Below are 18,915 nucleotides of genomic sequence, written 5' to 3' on the forward strand. Positions count from 1 at the left end.
CTTTATGTGCCTGCTTATCTCCATCTTGTTACAGTAGATGGGAACTTATGCAGTAAAGCAATGGCTTACAAAACAGTGGACTGTGGAGGGGACCAATGCAAACATTTGAAGCCTGACAGCAGCTGGTATATACACAGCTTTGCTCATTTGGATAAACTGGCCCTTTAAACAGCCCAGAGGAAGAGACCTCTGCGTTATCAGTACAGCCTAAAGCCCGAAGCACAATAATAATAATACTATTATTATTATTTTTTATAACAATAATACCCCAAATAATGAAGTCATTAATTACTAGGATGCCTACTGACATGTTTTCTTAGTTACTGATATTTAGAGAGGCCACATTCGTCATGGTTCACAGGAGTTCAGGAGTGAACCATGAAAGTGATGCTACGTTAGAGTCTCTCTCTGGACTGGTTGTTTGCTGCTCTATGAGTTCAGCAGGAGGAGGTGAACCCACAGCTGGGAGCGGTTCCCTTAGTGGGTGGGAGGATCATACTTCAGGTTCAATATTATACTTTTGTTCATCCTGGTCTGAACCTGGTCAGAAGAACTGACTTCACTTTTGAAAATTCAGTACTTATAAAAGTGTGATGGACCGAGCAGTGAAGGAAACTTAGGCACAGGTTAATGTCCAAAAAAATGATTTTTTATTTAACCCAAAAAACATAATTGGTTAAATCATGCAAAAAGAATCAAAATCTTGGGCCCATAAAAGAGGTCAAAATAACAGAACTCTACTCAAAGTTGACAACACTACTGATAACTCAAACAAACTGACCTAACTTAACGAGACAAAGGGGAAACTTAAATAGTGGCTGATCAGCCCACAAAAACACAGAGGGGTAAAACACACAAAACCTAACTGAAACTAACATAATGAACTCCAATTCCCCCCCCCCATGGTCCCGAGTTATGGAATGAACCAATTAGCAGTCTTCCATCAAAGCTCGCTCCGCCCCTTTTCCACCTCTTGGCTCCTCAATCAAGGGACTGGAGCAGCTGCAACTAAGGTAACTCAGAAAACAAAAGATTAATCATACATAACAGTGTAAACTAAAATGTGCGCACTTATTTTAGAATGCAGTGTTATGTGGATATGTGAATTAATTCTAAACCAAACCCAGTTATTTATTGTCCTGTAAATTAATTTCTATATTTAAAGAAAGACAAATGTGAATGCAATGTTACTTATAAGCCTCTACACTAACATGGTGGGTATTACCACTGTGTGGCTGTAAGTGCAGCCATCACAAAAAGGTAACCCCAAACAGTCAACGGTTGTTTTCTGTCCACCAAAGCAAATTTGATTGAAGAGGTTTTTGTAACTTCACTTCTCCAAAAAGCAAATAAAGAGATTAAACAAAGGTCTTGATGCATTCTCAATCATCCAGGAAAGTAAATCTCCAAAAGTTGAATCTGTTCATCTGGACGTAGCATAGCTGAAGAAGTCACTTGGATGAGTGACGAAACGTTTCTCCCACAAAACGCTACGTCCAGATGAACAGATTCAACTTTTGGAGATTAAACAAAGATTTATTGAACGATCGTCAGAATTACCAGAGCTAACGTAGATCGGTTTATGCACTTGAATTAGGAGGGATAAGAAAAGCGACTGCATTGACTGCAATCTGCAATCTACTGACCTCTAATGGTGAGATTTATACACGTGATAACTTTAATGATACTTAAAAATATGCTAGGAACTGCACTGCTACAGTCTGAGCCTGTTCAGTCAGCACAGTCTGTGTAATATGTGAAAAATAATAAATATGACTTTTCCTTCCTTTTCCATAAAAAGGGAAGTCTCACGTGCTCACTGCAGTTAAAGTAGTGTTACTAGAAATATTAATGCACAAAGGGCAGTAATACTTTTTAAAAGGCCTAATGACTAATATCGGGTAACTTAGGTACACCTGCTCAACTGCTCATTAAGACAAATATCTAATCAGCCAGTCACATGACTGGAAATCAGCATGCATGACCTAGTCATGATGACCCTCCGAAGGTCAAACTTACTACCTTTAGGTGACTGCATGACATAAGACAGCAACGTTCAGGTATTTGTAATTTTTCTGCGACCTCTATCTCTGTGTTTGATCATCAGTCTGCAAAGCCAATGTGTTTTTGGTACTGTGAAAAATGTACAAGTGTACTCTGCATACTGCAACAGAGCACTGATCTTTCCTGCCACATTTATTGTGCTTAGAGTGCAATATAAGATTTTCCATTTATAATATGTTCCATACTTAACCTTTTTGGAGACTTTTATGTTGTTTGGCAGGATAATAGCATCACATTGAATTTTAGGTGTTAAAAACAAACAGTTACTGATTTTCATGTCAAAAAATAAATAAATATTCTGATGAACAGCCACTAAAGGAAGTTTTTGGAGTAACTCTCAGCAGTAATTTGGACATGAAATAGTTGGTAGACATGTTATTAACCCTATGAGAAAAATCTTTAGTTCTATTCAGGTACAGAGACATATTTAGGCTACAGGAAATAATTTTATTCAAATACAATTTATTGTCAAAATGTTATAGTGATGATCAGTGACTGCCTTTTTACAACTTACCCATTATAAAGTGACTGCAAATATTGTGGAACAATTCATAGTGTTTAATTGCTTGTGTGCTGGAATGTATTAAACACAAAAACCAGGAGCTGCAGAAACCCAGTAATGCTGAAGACGCATGCGAGGAATTTATCTGTGCGTTTATATTTGCATCTGTGTGTCAGAGTGTGTGTATGTTTTTACATTTAATTTAGGACACACACACACACACACACACACACACACACACACACACACACACACACACACACACACACACACACAGAGAGAGCATGGAGTGAACAGGGGCTATTAAGAGTGTGGCCTGTGTGTATCTATGCCAGTCAAACAGCCTGGAACTGCTCAATTTCAATCTACCTTTTTCCTGTCAGTACAGCTGCTCCCCTAGCTCACACAGACACAGACAGAGGCTGTCTGCAATGTATTTCTGACATGGAACATTAACATAACATCTTAGCAAAAATTTTGTGACTTAAGAGAAACACAATAACTGAGCAGAAATACAATAATTTAGCAGAAATACTATGATTTAGCAGAAATACTGTGTTTAGCACAAATACTATAAAGTAGCAGAAATACCATGATTTGGCAGAATTACTATGTTTTAGAACAAATCTTATGTCAGTCAAACAGCCTGGAGCTCCTCAATCTGCAGTGTATTTCTGGTTTTGTGGATTCCCCTTGAACAAATGGCCATATTTTCCTAACTGTAGGGATGCCTACAGCATTCACACAATAAGCTTCATACAGTTAAGCACAATCACTACATGACGGAAACACAAGCTCTATTAATAAAAATGGTATACATGTTTGCCTGAATAAAAACAAACAGGTGAGATGTTAGAAAGCTTTTATTTTTATTTTTATTTTAGTAGACACCAGGTTGCACCAGGAAGAGTATTGTACGTCACTTCCGTTTCTTCTCAGCAATGGCGTCCTCCACAGCCAGTGACGGCGTGAGTGAGGAGCAAACGGGGAAACAATCGAAAAAGGTTAAAAACCAAGGTGAGTTTGATTCTTTCGCGTCAGATGAGGTTAAGTGACAGCAGCGACCCTTCCCCCGTGAAGAAGAGTATTGTTTCCCAGCTTTACACGGCAGCTGCGAGGCATGCGGGACTTACCGTTCTGCTAGCATGGCGGCTCTCGCATTGTAAACAGATTGGTTTGGTGAGTGTAGTTACCCTTACTCGCTGTGTTAAAGGGTCGCATCAAGAAGAATAACCCGAACATTTACTTTTCACATACTTAAACTGACAACTGTTTCCTGACGCCGGGCAGCTAGCTATAACCCTGCCTGGATTCAGACACGTTTCCAAAGTCTGCAGACTGAGTCGCCTCATCCAGGGGAACACATCGATGATGAGAATTTCAAACTTTTATTATTTTGGTCAGTGGACCGTTCTCCACCTTCCTTCAGTATATCTTTTCAATATTCTGTCTCAAACTCATACTCTATTCACTTTGCTTAAGTATACCTCGTGTTGGCAGTCTATGCCTCAGTTGTAATGAGCTGTAGTAACGTGACTTCACGTGCGTCCTGCAGTGGATGAATCCGAACTCCTGACAGTTCCCGATGGATGGAAAGAGCCACCGTTCACCAAAGAGGATAACCCCCGCGGTTTGCTGGAGGAGAGTAGCTTTGCCACCCTCTTCCCCAAGTACAGGGAGGCCTACTTGAAAGAGTGCTGGCCTCTGGTGGAGAAGGCTTTAGGAGAGGTGGTGAGTCAGAATAAGCTGCTTACACTGAACGCAGATGATAATGCTTGCCTGTCAGCTGTATCTCAAATAGTAGCTCTATGAAGAAAGTTAACAATTTTTTTTAACCACTTTCTTTAGTCTCATCAGGTTGTATGCTATCTTGTATTAATGTATACATATAGTTGATATAAAGTCGGTACTCCCCTTTTAACAGTTTTTGCAATGTAAAAAAGATTCCAGGAGAAATTATTTCAGGATTATAATATTTTAATGTGACCTATCACCTGTAAAATTCAAATGGAAAAACACTGAAATCTATTACAAAAGTACCTCTTCTTTTACCCGGCCAAATCGCTACAATAACATATGCTGACCACACAACCTCTCAGGAGCAGGCTACCATGTTTTCTCTGAATCTGTTATTTACGCCATATTATAAGTGCAATACAAATTTTTGGTTCTACATTTTAACCATCTAATTGCAAAGAAAGCTTGTCATTGTTGATATACCTTCGTTATATTGTCATCTCTCTAGTCGTCCCCATAGTTATTCAGTTAAATCATATCTGGGCTCTGGGCTTTTCCCAAACAATATCTTTCTATTGGAGGTGATTATTTATTATTTTTATTTGGAGATATGCTTTGGATAAGTGTACTGAAATGGGAAATTCCTCCCCACCTGCCTTCTGCCAGGTGCATACGGGTTTTGTGCAAAAGCAGACTGTTATTTTGGGGCTGTTCATAGATTACTGCTTAGACTCTGGTTTGGACAGACTGGGGCAGTGATTCCCTTTTAATTTATCTGTTGTACTTCCTTACCCATTCTCAGCGGTGTAACACACCTTACCACATAGCCCAGGCATATGAAGAATACAGAGATAGTCATGACACATAGTACACAATCAATACTGGTGAAGTATATGGAGCTCCTTTTACTATTTCTGCAGTGATCTTGGAAGCCAACTGGATCAGTTTTTTAAAGCTTTTTTCCCCATTAGTGTTTTAGTAATGTCCCTGTTTTGCCATGGTTTCTTCCCTCTTCGATGGCTGTCTTCATTCTGTTCCACGCAGTGTTTAATGCCTTGGAAATTGTGGAGATGTGTCACTGTTTAAAGGTGCCCACGACACCTTTTAAACAGTGAGATTTCTTTGATGCTTTGTAAGCTCTTTGTATCTTTCAGCAAAAGCCATGGTCCACAGTGTCAGAAAGTCCTACAGCTGAACTGTATTTTTTAATTCATTTTGAACATGGCCACATCCCCAGTTATAAAGATGTCTCACGTTATTTTGGTTTTACTTTTCTCCTATATAACATTTTTTTCCAGTTAAGTGTCAACTTGGCTCTTACATTGGCAGCTATACGAGGCTGAATTGCAGACCTGAGCTGTTCACATACTGAATCATTTGTTGTTGTTCTCAGCACATTAAACCTTCTTTGGACCTAATAGAAGGCAGCATGACAGTCTGCACCACTAAGAAGACCTTTGACCCTTATGCCATTGTGAGAGCCAGAGATCTTATTAAGCTGCTGGCAAGGAGTGTGCCATTTGAACAGGTAACACTACTGTGCCAGTTTGCAGCATGCACAACATGTAGATTTCATCCTTTATTGTTTTCGAGTATGTGTGTGATTGCTGTCACTAAGCACTCAGAATGATGCAGACTTTTTGATACCATTTTACCTCAGTGATGTGTTGTTGCCGCCAGGCTGTAAGAATATTACAGGATGACACTGCCTGTGACATCATCAAAATTGGCACTATGGTGAGGAGTAGAGAACGGTTTGTGAAGCGAAGGCAGCGGCTCATTGGCCCCAAAGGCTCCACCCTAAAGGTATGTCTCACACCAGAGTCCAGCTTTCTGTCTAAGGTTAATCATGTTCATGTAGAAAATGGCTTCCACAGAGTGTTGTGATGGATGTTAGAAAAAGTAAGAGAATCCAATTTGTTTCTAAATCATGAATTGTGCATCTGTGTCACTGATTTTCACCAGTCTGCAATGTAAACAAGTCTCAGTGTTGTGCACTTTTGAATTAATGTCAGTAGGTGGCAGCATTTATCAGCCCATGTGTCTTTCCAACTCTCGTTAACAGATGATTTCTTTTGAAGTTCTGTCTGTGTGCTTCATGTTGCCTGTTTCTTCTCTGCAGGCACTGGAATTACTGACCAACTGCTATGTGATGGTGCAGGGGAACACGGTGTCTGCACTGGGACCCTACAGCGGATTAAAGGAGGTAAGACTGTCAATAATGGGTGACTAAATATAATAAGATCAGCTGTATTTATGAAAAGGTGCCTACGCTGACTACTTTAGTGTGTTTGTTTATCCTATGTGACATGAGGGTATACAGAACCTCCTGACAGCTAAATATCTGAGCCCACTGTAGCTGTGTCCCAAAACCTAGGTCGCATCCTTCGGAGGACCTTCGCGGTCTACGTTGGCCGGGTCCTTCAAAGACTGGAAGAAGGCTGGAAGTGCGAGGCTGTGAAATGGGACGGTCTAGCCTTCAGATTTGCGTCACCGCTGTCTCGGTGGAGTTTAATAAACTCAGCCGTCTGCTCCTTGCTGTCTAAAATATAACAGGACACTGCCATAAATACTCAACCATCTCACACTTCTGTCTAATCAGTTTTCTGTTTGACATTCATTCTGTGTGTGTGTGCAGAAAGAAAGAGAATGAGGTGAGGAGGAATGGTAAATGGCCTGTATTTGTATAGCGCTTTACTTAGTCCCTATGGACTTTACACTACATTCAGTCATTCACACACTGGTGATGGCAGCTACATTGTAGCCACAGCCACCCTGGGGCGCACTGACAGAGGCGAGGCTGCCGGACACTGGCGCCATCGGCCCCTCTGACCACCACCAGTAGGCAACGGGTGAAGTGTCTTGCCCAAGGACACAACGACCGAGACTGTCCAAGCCGGGGCTCAAACCGGCAACCTTCCGATTACAAGACAAACTGCCAACTCTTGAGCCACGATCGCCCCATTCATTCAGTGTGTGAAAACCCCAGAGGAACCCACCCGAGGGATTAATAAAGTTTTATTTAATCTAATCTAATAACTTTGATCTCATCCAAACCGATTTACTCCGGAACAAATAAATCCCTGAAAAAAGCCAAACAATTACATTTTAAGTTATCTAAGTGACTTATATATCATGTTTAACCTGAGTTGCGAAAGACCGCGGGGGTCTCAAAACGATGTCCCAGGAGTTCACTGTTCTCGCCGGCTCTAGTGAGCCTCGACCTCCCGGCTAGCTATCGAGCTGGTGGGTAACAGACGTCTCCGAAAACGTCGGAGCACTTTTGCAAATATGTGATGTCTTAATAAACAGAGCAGATATTTGAAGTTTACACAGCTACATTCTCCCCTGAAGTTTATTTTGTGACCCAGAAAGAGTAATAAGAGTAATATTAAAACTAAGTAGCTGCTGCCATTGTTGGAAACTGGAATTTGCTGGGCCGTGCTATGAATTCTGGGATATGGTGGGCCACGAAGGATACACCCGACCCATCCTTCAAATCTGGGGAAAAGGAGGACGCATTTGTCGGCTGCATTTAGAGGGGTCTACGAATTGGGACAGCCTTCATCGCGTCGCTGTGACTAAGGCTACGTTCACACTGCAGGCGAAAGCGCATCAAATCCGATTTTTTTGACCCTATGCGACCCATATCCGATCATGGTATGACAGTGTGAACGGCACAAATCCGATATTTTCAAATCCGATCTGGGTCACTTTCGTATGTGGTCCTGAATCCGATACATATCCGATGTTTTAGAAAGCGACTGCTGTTTGAACGGTCATGTCGCATTAAATCCGTCTTTTACGTCACTGACAGACGCCAATTATCAGCGCCGGAGAAGACATCGCGAAGGCTTCCTGGCCATCCCGTGTAGATGTCAGTGAAACTGTTGGGAAGACAACGTGAACATTTTATTTGTACTGTATAATCTGCAGATTCTGACAGAAATCTGCAGATTATCCTTTGAAGCACCGCTCCTCTAAAACAGCGATAAGCATCATTATTAGGTTATTTACATTATTATGTAAATAACAAAATAACTTAAAGCAAAAACTGGGAAACGTAAAGTCCGAAGTCTCTATATTAAGGGCCATCAGTCAAACAATACTGTTTGGTCTGGGTCTAAACAGAGCGAGTTGTGTGTGACATCTTCTTTTGCGCATGCGGGCCGCTTTGAGCGTTCACACTAGAGAGCGTTTGCTGTCGCATTTTATTTGTAGTGTGAACAAGCAGACAAAAAAATCGGATTTGATCAAAAAAATCGGAATTGAGCATTAAGACCTGCAGTGTGAACGTAGCCTTAATCGGTCTACAAATGCGGCCTCAGGAGGATGCAGCCTACGTTTTGGGACAGAGCTTGTGTGTGTGTGTGTGTGTGTGTGTGTGCGTGTGTGTGTGTGTGTGTGTGTGTGTGTGTGTGTGTGTGTGTGTGTGTGTGCGTGAGAGTAAAAGAGAGAAGTCGTTGGTGTAATACAAACGCCCTTTAGTTTGGGTTTAGCTAAACCTGATGAAGAGGTGAACTGTTACTCTAATGAGGCTTATTGTGGAGATCCAGCAGCAGGAATCTTTCACGATAGTGGCGTAGACAAGTTTGAGCCAATCACGTGCCTTCTGTCTTACACCTGCTATCAAGCTCCTGCTGGCTAAAGCAGCAACATCAGTTGCTGATTTGTGAATCAAGCCTGCTGTGGAGAAACACAAACTAATCAAAAAACAATGATTCAGCCTGATTACTGAGGTCTGAGGGAGAACAGGCCGCTGTGTCCTTCCTCTATCACCCCAAAACTTAGCTGATGAGTGTGGTACTTCAGTTTTTGAATTCTGCCCATTGTTAGAGTGAGAGGAGGATTATCCAGAATGATGACTGAATGGTGATTGTCAGTCACAAGTTGGTAGCTGATCCAGTTCACATACAGTTTCAAAACATCAAAAAAGCAACAGCGAAAAAGCTTCATGGATGGGTGCTGTCACTGTGGCTATCCCTTTATATCGTCTAATAATCAGAACTACGTGTTTAGCACAGAGCAAAGAATGTTGAAGCATTTATGATTTTCCTTTTCAAAACTTGTCTTTCTGCCTCTGCTTTTCAGGTTCGTAAAGTGGTGTTGGACACCATGAAGAACATTCATCCCATTTACAACATCAAGGTATGTTCAAACTGCTGCAGAAACAATAGTCAGAGTGAAACTGTTCGCTGCATTTATGCCCAGTGATGATGTTTTCCATCCTTGTTCTTGATTTCCTGACTGAAGTCCATCTCTCTGGGTTTGCACGCCGAGGTTGGCTCAGCCCAGAGCTGAGGGCATGAAAGAGCATGCTTCACAGAGCTGACTATTTAAAATAGGACTTCCTGTTTTGTATGAGTCACAGAATGTTATTTAAATTATCTAATCAGTACAGCACTGTGCAAAAGTCTTTATCCAGCCCTCATTTTAATATATTTTACTTCCATGGAGCCAGACTTCCTTGTAAAAGTGGTCTTGAATAGTAGCTCTCCATTGTTATTGTTTTTTTTCATTGGCTCTTTTCTTTCCCTCATTTACAGTCCTGGTACCTGATCATTTTCATAGGAATGTCCCCCCCCGTTGAGCTGGTTCAGGCTTTCAAAAAGCTATTCTTAAGGGAAGGTAACTGGAGAAAAGGCTTAAATTACACAAGCCCTTAACTGAAAATCAGTGTCAACAGGTCTGATGGATTGACAAATCTAAATGTGAAAGTTCCTGTTCGTATTAGAGGTTAGGACAGAGATACAACAGTGAGTTTCCAGCGTCTGTAAAACACACTGGAGGTTCTGTCATGGTTTCAGTGGTGGAGGTCTCGTCAAAATTGATGGAATTATGATTGCAGAAAAATACCATGAGATTCTGAGCTATCATGCAATACCATCTGGAAGACATGACAGTGATCTCAAACTCACTGCCAATGCAGTAAAAGCATATCTGATAGAAAAACAGAATGCAACACTTTTGGTCAGCGTCCTCAGAGATCAGTGTTATTCAAACTGTGGGATCATCTTGTGAACAGAACAAAAGAAAAGGACTTGGAATTTCCTCTGAGACATTGACTTTCATGCCTGATGGAAATGTTCTTTGGTTTCGCTTTATGTAATGTATTTCCATTTATGTTTGCACATTTCAGTAAATACCTGCACCTACCACTGCACTTATTTCCCAGTTTTGTAGCAAAAAACGAAATAAGCGAGCGGTGGCTCAAGACTTTTGCACAGTACAGTCTTTAATAAAACAGCATTTTACTGCAGTCACTACATAAGGTGTAGATATACAACATGGCCAAAGTATTGCATCTTTATAACTGTTGTTCTGCCCCTCCATCACCACCACCCACGGCTGCAACCATCAGACTCTGATGATCAAACGGGAGCTGTCCAAAGACCCCGAACTGCGGATGCAAAACTGGGAGCGCTTTCTGCCCAAGTTCCGACACAAGAATCTTGCCAAGCGCAAGGAACCCAAGAAGAAGAGCGTGAAGAAGGAGTACACCCCGTTCCCTCCTCCACAACCAGAGAGCAAGGTCAGGGGAAGCATGTTTGAAGAATTTCAGTGTTTTTAATGTATAACAAACACACAGCCGCTGAGACTAAATTGCATGTTGAGGCAATTTAAAGTATGTTTCAAATATGTGGACTTCCTATGCAGGTTGACCAGGAGCTGGCCACAGGAGAATTCTTCCTACGGGAGAGTGTGAAGAAAAGGAAGAAGATGGAAGAAATCAAGGTGAGAATTTATGGTGACTTTGCCTCTTTTGGTTTTCTTCAGGCTTCTTTCGAGTTTCAGTGGCAGCAACCAAGCATTGTGTAACGTCGCCTTTGTAAACTTACTTCCTCTTTTTAGGTGAAACAGGCCACCGCACTGACCAAGAAGCAAGAAGAGCGGAACAAAGCTTTCATTCCTCCTAAAGAGAAGCCTCTGATGAAGAAGACTGCTAAAGGTAGAAATATTAAAACAAACACTGATCTCAGAACCTAGCAGTGACAAATTAAAGGAAAAACCTGGATTCTTGAGCACTTGGTATAGCTTTGCCCTTAATTTGTCAATTCTTGTCTCATCTAACAATGTATCCCACCCTTATTTCCCTCTTTGTGTCACAGCCCCTAGAGAAGGCAAGCTGGACATCGAAGCTATTAAGGACAAAGTAAAAAAAGCTAAAACAAAGAAACTGGGTGCTCCACCATTAAACCCTGCACCTCCCACCAGCAGCACCACTGATAAGAAGAAGAAGAAGAGCGACAAAGCAAAAAGCAAAGGCTAACTGTGCACTGTTCCCTGTGCTGTGGTATTTGTTGGACAGAGAAAAGACTCTGAGCTCACAGCAAGAAGAATTTCAGTGAATGTGTAGAGCTGAAGATGATGCTTCATCACATCTGTCTTGACTTTCCTTTTTACAGTGTTACACAGTGACGGGAATGTTTTGGTTTTTTCCTTGTTTGACTCCCCTGCTATTAATTATTTCCAGAAAAAAGGACAGGACAAAACATTGTTGTAAAATTAAAGGAGTTTTTTTTTTTTTTTTTTTAAATAAACTGGATCTTGTTTTCTTACATTTCCTATAATTTCCATTCTTGCTGCATTACCATAGATGTCCAGTCTCCAAATACACTCTGTACACCCATTATTAGGCACACCTTTTAAGGACTGGGTTGGACTCTTTTTGCCTTCTGAAGTGCTTTCTTTGACTTGCACTGTATTGCCAAAAGTATTCAGTCACCTGTTCATTCAAATCATGGGAATAAGGTATTCCAATCACTTCCATGACTACAGGTGTATTAAAACAAGTATCTGGGCATGCAGATTGCTTCTACCAGTATTTGTGAAAGAATGGATTGCTCTCAGGAATGTTATGGAATTTCCTCTCCTAAATGTTTCACAGTAAGCTGTCGATTGGTATTACATCAAAGTGGAAGTTATTGGGAACATAAATCACAGAGTGGGGTCAGCGAATGTCAAGGCACAGAGTATGCAGAGGTCGCCATCTTTCTTTAGAGTCGATCACTACAGACATTTTCATGCCCCCAACTTTGTGGGAGCAGTTTAGGGACTGTTCCAACATGACTGTCCATCAGTGCACAAAGCAAGGTCCAGAAAGACATGGACAAGCGAGTTAGGTGTGAATAAACTTGACTGGCTTGCACAGTGTCTTGACCTCAGTCCAACATGAAACCTTTGGGATGAATTGGATTAGCAACAGCGAGCCAGGCCTTCTCATCCAACATCAGTGTCTGACCTCACAAATGGGCTTCTGGAAGAATGGCCACAAATTCTCATTAAAAAGACTCCTTAACCTTGTGGAAAGCCTTCCTCGAAGAGTTGTTTTTTAAAGATTATTTTTTGACGTAGCTAGATAAGAAAGCAGGGTGGGGCGGCACGTAGCAAGGGGCCGCAGGCTGGACTTGAACCCAGGCCTACTGCTCTCTGGCTATAAGCCATATGGTCACCTGTTCACCCACCCTTTGCAGCTGGATGTCACTCAAGTCTCAAGTTCATATGTGTGTGAAAGCAGACGAGTGAATACTTTTGGGAGTACTGTGTACATTAACCGCGTGCTGGCCCACCTAGTGACCACAGATCTTGGTCCATATTGACATGACAGCATCACGCAGTTGCTTGTCTGTACATTTTGTGTTGTGCATTTAAAAATGTTCTTATGCATACCCCGGTTGAACACGTGGCTATTTGAGTCGCTGTTTTCATCTTATCAGCTCATAGCAGTCTGGCCTGACCACCTTAAATGTGCTGTCAAATGAAGCATTACTTCTGAGCACTGACTTTGTTGTTGGTGCTATAATGTGAGACTGATAGTGGAGTTGATAGTTGATAATAATTAATCAGAAATAAAAGTAATTTTATTAATTTTTGTACATGTTACATTTTTCTTAGTTCATCTACAGCAGAGTTGGGCCTAAGCCTCACATGGACAGAGAATAATTTGCTTAATGTCTAAAAGAAATCAGTGTTGCTCAGGCCAAGCTGCTTTATTCATAGCAGAATACATCAGGGTAGAAGTAGTGGACTACATACGCTGTAATGAAAGTGAAGCTGAGGGCAACCGGCCGAGCGATCAGAATACTGACAGAGCTAGAGCTGCTGGTATCTGAGGTGTCCCAGTCTGGGCTCCAGTTGTAGCCTGGAAATACAAAAATGGTTTTTATGACAAATTTTGAGTCCAACTGTTCAATGGAATGTTTTGCTACTTCATTACTACACACACTGACAAACTTCAGCTATGGACTTTTAAAGCCATGTGAACTACACCTTAGTCTTCACTGCAATTATTTTTTGGCTTAATCACCATCAGACTTACTTTTCTGTGAATCACGTTCAGCACTACCTGCAACAACATTAAGACACACAAGAAAAGGTTGAAATTTTTTTAAGATGTGCTTTTGTTTTGCATGGAGTGGAAAATGTAAATGCACAGCTCAATTACTGAATAATAATTGTATTTTACCGCATTCATTAATCCTTAATCATCCAAGTAGCATACAGGCCACTTGGACTTTAGTGACTTTGGTTATAAAATAATAGGAAAAAAATTTAATTTTCTCTCAAGCCCAAAATGGTTGAGGAGTTACAGAAATGTGAAGCAAAACCTGGGCGGAGCAGATTTCCCTGTCTCGGTCTCTGTGTGAATGCCTTGTGCTAAAGTCAACATCACCATGAAGCTCGTTGTCTCGTTTTTTTCTGAAACCATTTGAATTTTGTAAGGGTAACCAAGTTACAGTCCTCTAAAGAGAGGATGTAAAACGGACCTGTTGCTGGGCTCGTGGTAAAAAGATAAGGGGGTTAGTCATGGTGGGAGATTAGGTGCTCCCTGTCCTCCACCTGCTTCCTTCTTTTTGTTTGGTCTTTTATAAATTTGTCCTACACCAGCTTTTATGTCATACCTTTTCTCTTTTTCAGTTTCAGGGGATACATGCACAGTCCAAGTGGGTTTTTAAATACTTAAAAAAAAAATTTAAACCAGTGTCACTCCCAAGAAAACCTCCTTTAGTCAGAATTCTGCTTTGTTGATTAAGGGATATGAGTTTCTCACTTGGAGCTCCTTCACACCACAGTAAATGTGTCTTCCTATAACAGAGAGGGCCTGGGCAGCATCCACGCTGAACATTCCAGGTTGCAGATTACAACCCGCAGACGGCAAGCATGAACTTGTTTATTTAGAATGATTCACAGTAACACAATTCATGAATCCTGTAGTTTTGTGAAAAATAACAGCAAGAACATTACTGTGCAAATGTTAATTAATGAGGCTCACTGAGTTAAAAAGTTAATATTCATGCTGATTTCTAATCAGAGTTTTCACAATTTTAAAATGAGCTGGGCTGAAATTTGAAATAACTTGTGGTTTGTTTGAAGATAGGCAGCAACTTTTCACACTGAACCCGCAACACTTACAGTTTTTTCTGATGGCTTAAGCACATTTTTTGTAACTATTGGCTATTTTTGCAAAACTCTGCACACAAATAAGAAAACTCTTCACCCAATCAGCAAAACATTGTAGTTTTCTTGTAAAAGCGAATAACCTTTGCTTAACTCTCCACACCTTTGTAAAAATGGTATTTTCGTATCCAACAGTTAACACAAGCCATCATATTAATAAGCACACAATGCACCAACTACACACTGATGGTATGAATAAAAAACACACCTGGCTTTTGCTTTCTCTGTGCACATGGTAGGCTATGTCAGTTTGAGCTCATACTTTTGTCATAGATCCGTAAGCATAGAGGGATCCAAACTTCAAGTACTGGTGTTTATTCACACACATCAAAACAAACACAAGTGTTTATTTCCAAGTATAGGATTATTTGCAATCGCCATATTGACTATATGGGTTTCTTGGTCTGCAGTGAACATTCTTCCTCTGCTCCCAGCATCTGGACGTCTAGCAATTCACTAAAGTAACAATTTCAGTATTTTTACATCTATGGTATTGTTGTGTTTGTCATTGGCATACGGCAGTGCTACAAGTCTTAGTACAAAGTGACTGTACTAACCGACTCTCATTTCAAAATGTCCTTATGATGCTTGCTACAGTGTAGCGGCTCGAGTTAGGCTGAACCTGTTGGCCAGCTTCCCTCAGGGTCACTCCACGGTTGATTACATGGTCCACTATTGTAGCTCTGATGTCATCAGCAATTCTATTTCTTACTCTTCTTACCCTTCCTCTCCCCCCTCCTCGTCTTCCTCTCCCCCCCTCCTCGTCCTCCTCTTGCTCCTCCTTGTCCTTGTCGTTCACTTCATCCTACTTCTTCACCTCCACGTCCTCTTCCTCGGCCTCCTCTACTTCTCACTCTTCCTGCTCCCTCCATTGTACTCCACACACACAGCTTACCTGTATTATGGTGCTTAGGCTGATTGCAAAGTGAACTAATTATCTAAAGAAGTTTTCACATGTGACAGTGTGCCAGACAGTTGATAAAATAGTGTAAATAATGGCCATAAATGTGTATAGTTTTGCTAGGAGTGTGTTGATAATTTGCAAATTGAGTGTAAAGCAGTGAGTTGTGTTTACGGTTCTGCAAAAAGAGTGCTGTGCAGTGGATTGTAGCTACAGGTTTGCAAAGTGTGTGTTACAAAATGGCAAACTGAGTGCAAAGCAGTGTTTGTGCTTTTAGTTTTGCAAACTCAGTGAGTGGTTTTGCTATAAGTAATAATAGTTTTAGAAATTGTGCTATAAGAATCACAGTTAGGGTTTAAGCATTCAGAAAAAACTGTAATACTTACGACAGAGCTTATTCTCACAAGTGCCACTGCATCTAGAGCAGGCTCCCCCCTGAGATGCATATGGGCGCCGTCTGTTAATATTACCCCTGTAAAAGAAAAGAAACAGAGCCTCAGTGCCTCAGTCACCTCAGGTGTCACCAAGGTGTACAAGGAAAAGAGGTTAGGAATAAGAGATAAGAATACATCCAGTGAGTGAAACAGCTGAATGAAGAAGAAACACTTTCTAGGACCTATTGCTGTTTAACTAAAGTAGGGTCATCTGATCCAACTCCCAAATCCAAACTGGGAGCTGGTTCCACTGAAAAGGGAGCTGAAAACTGAAGGCTCTGCCTCCCATTCTACTTTTAAATACCCTAACAACAAGTAAGCCTGCAGTCTGAGAGCGAAGTGCTGTATTGGGGTCATAATGTACTATAAGGTTTTTGAGACAAGATGGGGCCAGTGAGCCAAGAAACCAGTATGGGAGAAATATGCTCAGTCTTTCTACTCCAAGCCTCGTGGGCCGGTGTCCTGCAGTTTTTGGATGTGTCCTTGATCCAACACAGCTGATTTAAAGGCTAAATGACCTCCTCAACATGTCTTGAAGTTCTCCAGAGGCCTGGTAATGAATTTGATTCAGGTGTGTTGACCCAGGGTGAGATCTAAAACCTGCAGGACACCGGCCCTCGAGGCCTGGAGTTGCCCACCCTGGCTCTAGTCCCCGTGGGTACTTTCACAGCAGCATTTTGGATGAGGTGACTGCAGTATGATACATACGTATAAACAACTTCCTTTTTTTCACATGACACTCAGGGCAGCCCAGAATAACCTGTTAGCTAACCACAGTCATGAAATCCCAGTTAACCTGTTGAGACAAAAGTATTCATTTCTAATTTCACTGTGTTATTTATACATGTTTTCAACTTACGCTGTGGCATAGTTGCATACAAAGAGGACACCTTTTTTATTAGCGAAGTACTTGATGCCATCTGGGCACAGCTGTACAGCACATCCAACTTTGTAGGTGCTGGCCCACACAACCTGCAAAGACCAGAGAGGTTAAAAAGTGTTACATGCAGAAAAATATAAAAATCATGGTTCACTTTTTTCTTTTTTTTTCACAATATGCGTGCAGTAAAAAGTTCACATACCTGTGTGTAGTGGCCACAAACATGATTGCAGCTGTTGTTTTGGTAGCTGTAGTTGTTTACTTCATCCACCCAACTCTTTATGGCTCTTGCTGTATTAAATTGTGATGGTGGATAGGCTGTCCATATGTTTTCTCCCACAGAGGAATAGGTAGGGTGCACACGGGGAGCATCTTTGAGGTAAATGTTGTGATCAAATATACAGCGTTTTGCCCACGCTTTTGCAGTAATGGCTAAGGCCTCATCCCACGTCTGGATAAGCAGAGACAGAAGATTTGAAGCATTAGACCTCATCTTTTGTTAATTCAGTTTTTTCTAACATGCTAGTTTCATTTTCGTGCATACACATTTCTGACTTCCTCATTGTGGTCCCTGTTTTTCTAAGACAGTACATTCCATTTGTGATACACAAGCAGAAGTAAAAAGTTCCTGAAAAAGTCGAATGGCTGAGTCGACTTCCAAAACTTGTGGCGAGGTTTTTGCCACAACATTTGCAGTGCACTTTAGCCGTGCCAGAAAGGCAGTTTGAAAGTCTCCCTGCAAAGTGAGGATAACTTACTAGATTGTGGGCAAAGAATGTCAAACATGTGAGTCCTGGTCATTAAAAACAGTGCAATTTATTGCACAGTTTTGTTGTCACAGAACTGTTCTTTATTTTTTTATTTACCTAAGATGTTTTCTATCTGTGACTATTGGTGGTTTTGTCTGTCTTTTATATTACTTTCTCTGACTTCTGCTTAATAACGTCAAGTCTGCTTTGTGGATGTGTTGCATGAAGCTTTGTACAACTGTACAAAACTTCCTGCTTTAATAACTATTATTCCCTCACCTCCTCATTCCCAACAAAGTCTGCAGAGAGATCACAGAAGGCATGAACAACTAAATCCCCTCTCATTTTTTTCTATCGCTGCTTACTCACTGTGATTTTATTACTGCTTTCCAGAGCTAGAGAGAGGAAACAAACGCCATTTCTTCACCTACCATGTACAGCATGTCAGTAGCAGGGGGACTGACAGACGACCGCGCCCAGTTGTGCTCTTTCACACATTCCTCAATGAACTTCAAATCACTGATTTCTGGCAGTGAAATCGAGCACACACCAGAATCCAGGATAATGCAGGCCCACAGCAACCTCTCCACTGCACTCCTCATGCTTCAGATCAGTAAAGTGAAACAAACTAAAGTGGTGATGAGGTGGTTTGTTGTGAATCACAATCTGACATCTGTCAAGCTGCTGCAGGAAATTACACTTTGAAGAGGAACAGGATGTGCTTACAAAACCTAAGAAGCCAAAACATGTTCAGAATGGTTCATGTATACATACATAAAGAATCAGCTAAACTGAGATAAAACAGAGATGTGGCTCATTTATGCTTCTTCTCGCCTTTTTGAAGGCTGAATTTGTTACTTTCTCTGAATATTTGCCTAGTTATTCTGACATGTTCAGACAAGATTTGGCCTGTGTGCCATGTTTACATTTTCTTTCTTTCTTTCTTTCTAGAAAAAAATAGTAATGTAAGAAAAAAAAATTCCCCATCAGCATCGGCATTGTCTGAAGAAGCTTCTCGGATGCTTCTTCAGAAAAGTATCTGTATGAACAATACTTTTCTGTGGCAGTTTCTCAGTACAGGTCATCTTCCACTTCCCTTAACTATGGTGTGCCACAAGGTTCTGTGCTGGGGCCTTTATTGTTTTTATTATATCTACTTCCTCTCCAGCATATTTTGAGCCATTTTGAGG

At 41.2% G+C, this 18,915-nt stretch overlaps 2 protein-coding genes across 3 annotated transcripts; one reads left to right on the top strand and one right to left on the bottom strand.

Moving 5' to 3' along the window:
• The first annotated feature begins 911 nt into the window (after positions 1 to 911).
• krr1 (KRR1 small subunit processome component homolog) lies at positions 912 to 11,964 on the top strand. Of its 2 annotated transcripts, none has more exons than XM_039601158.1 (11): positions 912 to 1,013; positions 3,451 to 3,583; positions 4,122 to 4,297; positions 5,697 to 5,831; positions 5,984 to 6,109; positions 6,426 to 6,509; positions 9,395 to 9,451; positions 10,665 to 10,835; positions 10,961 to 11,038; positions 11,156 to 11,252; positions 11,413 to 11,964. In XM_039601158.1, exons 2-11 carry the CDS (start codon positions 3,508 to 3,510, stop codon positions 11,571 to 11,573), a joined length of 1,161 nt encoding a protein of 386 aa, XP_039457092.1. In that variant the 5' UTR covers positions 912 to 1,013; positions 3,451 to 3,507; the 3' UTR covers positions 11,574 to 11,964. The 2 variants fall into 2 exon arrangements, with proteins under 2 accessions (XP_039457092.1, XP_031590679.1); XM_031734819.2 differs by lacking the exons at positions 912 to 1,013; positions 3,451 to 3,583 and adding exons at positions 3,591 to 3,745; positions 3,857 to 3,965.
• A 1,178-nt stretch (positions 11,965 to 13,142) lies between these two features.
• On the bottom strand, positions 13,143 to 18,417 carry glipr1a (GLI pathogenesis-related 1a). Its single transcript, XM_031734822.2, has 6 exons — positions 18,157 to 18,417; positions 17,179 to 17,427; positions 16,956 to 17,068; positions 16,049 to 16,134; positions 13,623 to 13,649; positions 13,143 to 13,445 (listed from the first exon to the last, which is right to left on the bottom strand). The coding sequence occupies exons 1-6, from the start codon at positions 18,325 to 18,327 to the stop codon at positions 13,294 to 13,296; spliced, it is 798 nt and encodes a 265-aa protein (XP_031590682.1). The 5' UTR covers positions 18,328 to 18,417; the 3' UTR covers positions 13,143 to 13,293.
• Positions 18,418 to 18,915: the final 498 nt, after the last annotated feature.

This window comes from Oreochromis aureus, linkage group 17 (genome assembly GCF_013358895.1).
Source record: "Oreochromis aureus strain Israel breed Guangdong linkage group 17, ZZ_aureus, whole genome shotgun sequence".
In the NCBI taxonomy this organism is placed as follows: Eukaryota; Metazoa; Chordata; class Actinopteri; order Cichliformes; family Cichlidae; genus Oreochromis; species Oreochromis aureus.

Bases quoted from the DNA above. Each gene is read 5' to 3' on its own strand.
- glipr1a (XM_031734822.2), bottom strand. From the start codon at position 18,327: ATGAGGAGTGCAGTGGAGAGGTTGCTGTGGGCCTGCATTATCCTGGAT. The intron at 13,650-16,048 runs GTAAGTATTACA...ATGTTGTTGCAG, and splicing joins TTGTGAGAATAAGCTCTGTC to GTAGTGCTGAACGTGATTCA. The intron at 13,446-13,622 runs GTAAGTCTGATG...TTGTATTTCCAG, and splicing joins TGAACGTGATTCACAGAAAA to GCTACAACTGGAGCCCAGAC.
- krr1 (XM_031734819.2), top strand. From the start codon at position 3,608: ATGAGGTTAAGTGACAGCAGCGACCCTTCCCCCGTGAAGAAGAGTATT. The intron at 3,966-4,121 runs GTCAGTGGACCG...TGCGTCCTGCAG, and splicing joins TTCAAACTTTTATTATTTTG to TGGATGAATCCGAACTCCTG. The intron at 5,832-5,983 runs GTAACACTACTG...TGTTGCCGCCAG, and splicing joins GGAGTGTGCCATTTGAACAG to GCTGTAAGAATATTACAGGA.